Consider the following 5,487-nt stretch of genomic DNA (forward strand, 5'->3'; position numbering starts at 1 on the left):
AAGTACGTGAGAAGGGGAGCATTGCCCTGGAGGTGACCATCCTGAGCTGCAGAGAGGAAACCTTGTTGCTATTTTTGCAGGAACTTAATCCCTCAGGGTAGGTACACACTCAAAAGTCAAGCCTTGTGCAACAAAAGAGCAATAAACAAGGAAGTCCCCATCTTCACTGGCAGCCCTACTTGCTCCACCAGTATGAAGGTGATTCCCATGAGCCAGGATTGCAAAGGTCACGAGACAAGAGTGAAATGCTGCCAACTATCAGAGACTACTCAATTTTAGAGCAGCAGTAGTGGCACAAATCAAAATAAAAATCAAAAAAAGACCCAAAACACCATACACAAGACAAGGGAAAGGTACTCTTTCCTTTGAAGCATGACAATCAGTCCACTCAGAAGGATTTATTAGAGGTCCTACCCCTGAGGAATCATTAGGAAAACCCTCCACAAAGGAGGGGAGCACTATACTTACTAGGTTTGATATCCAGGTGCACAAGGCCAGAGTTGTGGATGTATTTTAATCCCATGGAGACTTGTAGCAATATTTCCTTCAGCTCTCCTTCTGGGAAATACTGCCCGAGCTTTGCATTTTCCAGCAGCACATCTTGGAGACTCCCTCCTAGGGGAAAACAGCCAGTCTGAGACCTGACAAAGGTTTTATGGAACAGCATGTTTGAAATAGCTTAGCTGCCCAGAACACTTGGAGGCTTGCTAGTGACACACCCCAACCACAGCAGCTCTGTGTGCTCTAGTGAGCAAACTTGGACAAGGCTTCAGCCTTTCCACTGCCCTGGAATGCCCAGCCTGCTGCTCAACAAGGATGAACAACTGCATTTCTACCTCCAGCCTACAGCTCTACATCCTGCCAGGAGGGCTGACCTGTTAATGATGCTGGTGCTGCTGCAAGTGAACAACAGAACACTTAATTGCTTCTGCTGTGCTTAGGTGCAGAAAGCAGGTATAGGAATGGTGGAACAAGGAAATTAAGTTCCCACTAGCAGATTTTTGACTGAAAAACGTAACATTTGACACAGTTTTGTGAGTCTTCATTGAGACACTTTGGATATTGCAGAAATAGCAGATATCATGGCCTCTCTCCATCAGCCTACTTTTCACCACTTCTCCTTTAGTCTCAGATGTTCATCCGCCAGAACACAAGCAATACATCAATGCTGCAGCAATGAGCACCACATTTCATGGTTGCCTCCACCAGATTTGAAAGCAATATTCCAAACAGCTATAACCACTCTTCATTGAGCCCCAATACTACAGATGCAGTTGAAAGATAAATATTACATATTTGCCTTCAGTAACTCTGGTAGCTAAAGGTATATTTTCCAATTTCTCTCAAGCAGTGGTATTGCCAAGGGCAAACTCAAGTAGGAGTTTACCACCCTGCCTGCAGCACACCATTTACACTTTGCCTCATCATTTGCTCCATTTCTCCACAGCTGTCAACCCCTTTCTTCTAGTCAGAATGCAGTGTACCTTCATCTCAACCAGGCAGCCACTCTTCCAGTCATTACCCACCTCCATTAAGAAGAGGTTCTTGCCAAGATACATGGCCCTTAAGAGTTAGTTGCTCTTGAGTCACCCATATCAGGTGTTACCCAGACAGTCCCAGGCACAGTTCTAAGCATTGGCATAGGCAATGCTATTCCAGGCCAGCCAAAATAGAGGAACAGGTTTCAAATCCCAGAAAGAAGAGGGTATTCACTGCTTCTAAAACATAAGCACCATTCAGAGATCCATCTAAACATTATGAGCCCTGACTGGATTCTCCATGGAAATGCAGCCCCAGTGCAGTTTGCTTTCTTGCAAGCCAAAATATCCCATATTTAAGTACAAAAGAAGGCAACTTTGCCCATGCTGAGCTCTCAGCCTTGAACACTGTCCCAGCTCTTACCATTGCAGTGTTCATTCTGGATAATCATGTGATCATCCTCTGCCCAGGCCGAGTAGTAGCGCACAACATGGGGGTGGTGCCCCAGGACAGCGTGAGCATAAACCTCGCGCAGCGCCAGCTGCCTAGGGAAGCACACACAGAAAAAGCAGAGGTGACAGGCTGCCAGAGGCTGCTTCACACCAGGAGAGGAGCCCTGGTTTGCAGCCTGAAAGCCCAGAACACCTCTGTTGCCCCTTTCTCTTGGGTTTTGACAGACTGGCTTTTACAGCTGCAAAACCTGCCCTTGCTCAAATGCACTGAGCAGCTGTTAAAGAAAATGATCACTGAGCAAGTCTTTTGTTAAAGAGGCAAAGGCAGCAGCAGCTTCAAAGACTTTGCTTTAGCATACACGACACCACAAGCTGGTCAATACAGATGTGAGTAGTGCTGGCTATGCAGCAAGGCAGGGACATACCACAAATAAACTACTTGACAGTTACTGTAAGGAAACAGTCTGGATGGACCCAAGGTGTTCAGGTATGCCATCCTCTCACTTGGCAATGCATGTGACTTCTTCCTTTCCTAGACATTTATATCAATAGTTGTATAGTGATATCTTCCCCCATTCTCCCAACTGTTACTTGGAAGTGCAACAGCAGCCAAGTTTTGCTCATGCCTTCCATCAGATACCTTTAGATCCCTGCTCCCTCCTTCCCATCACAAGAACATGCCCATCATTTCAACTGGCAGTTTCCAGCAAGCACACTCACTCATCTGAGGATCCTGCCAGAGGCCTTTTGGAGCGTTTGATGGCATAAACACATCCATCAAGGCGTTTGATGCACTTGTAGACAGAGCCAAATTCCCCCACACCAATTTTTTCTAGTTCCAGGAACTCCTTCTTGTAGCGGGAAACCATATTGCTCGCTTTCAGAGTGTATCTCTGCAAGGTCACAGAAACAGCAAACACAAATAGGAGTTAAAAGACTTAATATCTGTCATGGTTTTAGAGATGTGTAACACTTGCTGTCACTGATCACCTACACTGATCCCTCTCCCATTCTGATGTTCATCCAGGCACATGTGCAGGTGTGTGTGGCCGGCTCTTGAAACAGCAGTTTCAATCCTTTAAATTACCTTTCACTTGTTGTGTTTTTTCTGACTACTTACAGGCCATCTTCCCTGGTTCAGCCAAGTTGCAAGGCTGGTTGGTTGGTTTTAGAAAATCAGGACTTGTTAGCCATAGAGGTAGAAATTACAGCAAAGGAGAAATTTGGTCTAGTTGGCTGTACATGCCTAAGCTTCCTTGGGTTACTGACATCACATCCCTTCTCTTGACAACCCAGACAAGTTCCTAGACCCACAGCTAATGGAGTCAGTCAGGGATGAACAGCAAGCAACAACAATATACTGAAGTAACTGGCCTAAAGATAGGACTTGAGAAGACCTTAGATCTAATGCCTATTTTGAGCTCAGGAGAGGAGCTTGGTGTGTTAGTTTCCTGTGACCCCAGCTGTGCAAGAGCTGCTTTATCCTGGCAGCTGAGGTTGCCTGCAGCCAAGGCCATTCTGCATCAGTTCAGGCTCTCCAGGTCTGAAGCACCAGCTGTTGACTAATGGCAGATTAGCTGGTCTCAGTGTATTTGTTTGTATTCCCACTGATATCTCACCCAGAGACAGTTTTCCACAAAAGGTTGAAAGCTGGCAGAACAGCTGGAACATCATTATCGCTACAATAATGGCCACTAGGGATCCAGGAATTGTTGATAGAGTGATGCCTACTGGCAGGGAAAGTGAGTAAAGAAAAGAAAAGCAGTGGAGCATGAAGTGAACAACAAGAGTGGACTAAGTGATTTTTTTCCTCCATTCTCCTGCATCCCTTACAGGGACAGCAGCTCATGTTGCACAGAAACCACTGCTGTCATTGCTGTACTTTATGGTATATGGCCTTACAGAGGAGGGAGTAAGATTTGGTCCTCACAAGGAGTAAAATGTGGCTCACATGAAACAGCAGCCCTTCCCAACAGGTGGCATTTCATAAGGCAGCTGTATTTTACACTATCTTAAAAGCTTGAGAGTAAAAATACCTCCTAGTAGACAATTTTATTTCTATATTACATACTCAATCTAATTAGCACTTGAGCAGAATAGTATTTCAGTAATTCACAAGTTACTTGAGGCGTTCTTCTAGGTAAAACAATAATCGTGGCAGCCGGATAGTGGATGCTGCCAGTAGCTATTTGCTCTGCAGGTGTAATTTTTCCATGAAGACCATTTGCCTGCAATCCCAGTCTCCTCAGCTAGAGGGTACCATTATTCTTCTGTAAGCCTGGCTATCGCACAGTTACAAAGAACAATTCCGCCTCTTCCAAGTTTGTCATCTCAAACAAATATTAACAAAACATTCAGCTTGGAACTTTTCTGTCATAGGTATTCATCCTCTGGCATGGTGCCATGGTTTATACTCCAATAACAGAATAAATTCCATCAAACACCAAGCCTTTACAAGCATCTTATCCACTTTATGGGAGGAAAATATACAGACACTCACATTTGTAGGTAGCTCCTGTTTAATCTGGCTTCCTGGATGAGGATCATTCCTATAACAGAAGATTAGGAAAGTCTGGTGTATTATTTCAGTGCAGCAATCCAACTGGATTTGAAATTAAAACATCTTTCAAAGGAACCTCCAAATCTTGCTTCACAGCTTAATCATATATTTTATAGAGTTGATATACAGGTTTTTAGTTGAGGTCTTAAAGACTACAGTCCCAGGTTAGGAATTCCTTGTTTCCATTTAAAAGGCCTCCACAAAGCAACTTCAGTACTGCCCACAGGACAGAGTGGCATTGTCCAGAGGCATCATTCTCCTGGCCTCCTTATTACTAGTGAAGCTGCAGCCATAGCACTAAAGAGAGCTGTTGATCCCCCACTTCCCTTTCTGAACAAAGGCAATGATTGATTTGTATTTATATTTCTACTACCTTTATATATCTGCTAACATTTGCTCTGCACCAATGAATACTACAGAAGTGAGTGATTCATTGTTAGCAAATAAGTCCAGATACTGAACATCTCCATTACTTATCTCCTTCCAACAGTCTGATTTCAGTCTGCTACTTAAGAGCAGCTCACTTACAGCTCTTCTCTGGCCTTCCGTTTGCCATTAGGATGAAAGAGCATTTGTCGATAGGACTCTGGTGTAAAGGGATTAATGTTGACAAGAGAAGCTTGGGAAGAGTCATCAGAGTCAGCACGAGGAGTAAGTCTCAGATGCCGGAAGCCTTTGGGTGGGACCTTTGTTGCAGATGAAGGAAAAGCTGTCTTTGATAACAGGCTCTGTATTGAGAGAAGAAAAAAGTGGAAGATAAACCAGGACATTTTTTGTTGCTGCTATTTCAGAATAAAATTCTTGTTCTCCTGTGACCCAAGGAGAAATTAGCTGCCTTCCTTGGAGTAGCTGAATCATTAAATCCCTGTGTCCCTAGTTTAGTCCCCACAGTTTTCATTTTCCACAAAGCATTTAATTCTCTGTTAAGCCCTTTCATATTCTATTCCCTGCTCACTTGGGTGAGGCCTGCAGAGCCATTTTGGAAAGCACAGTCCT

General features: G+C 44.2%; 1 protein-coding gene across 1 annotated transcript in view; it reads right to left on the minus strand.

Annotated features, from left to right (window-relative positions):
- Positions 1 to 5,487, minus strand: part of WEE2 (WEE1 homolog 2) — an 18,311-nt gene that overhangs the window by 9,435 nt on the left and 3,389 nt on the right. The window contains exons 2-6 of the mRNA XM_017739970.1: positions 5,020 to 5,219; positions 4,432 to 4,480; positions 2,652 to 2,824; positions 1,903 to 2,024; positions 469 to 615 (exon numbers count right to left, since the gene is read on the minus strand). Coding sequence (XP_017595459.1) covers positions 469 to 615; positions 1,903 to 2,024; positions 2,652 to 2,824; positions 4,432 to 4,480; positions 5,020 to 5,219 — 691 coding nt within the window. The remainder of the gene's footprint in view (positions 1 to 468; positions 616 to 1,902; positions 2,025 to 2,651; positions 2,825 to 4,431; positions 4,481 to 5,019; positions 5,220 to 5,487) is intronic.

Source organism: Corvus brachyrhynchos, unplaced genomic scaffold (genome assembly GCF_000691975.1).
Source record: "Corvus brachyrhynchos isolate BGI_N302 unplaced genomic scaffold, ASM69197v1 scaffold27, whole genome shotgun sequence".
In the NCBI taxonomy this organism is placed as follows: domain Eukaryota; kingdom Metazoa; phylum Chordata; class Aves; order Passeriformes; family Corvidae; genus Corvus; species Corvus brachyrhynchos.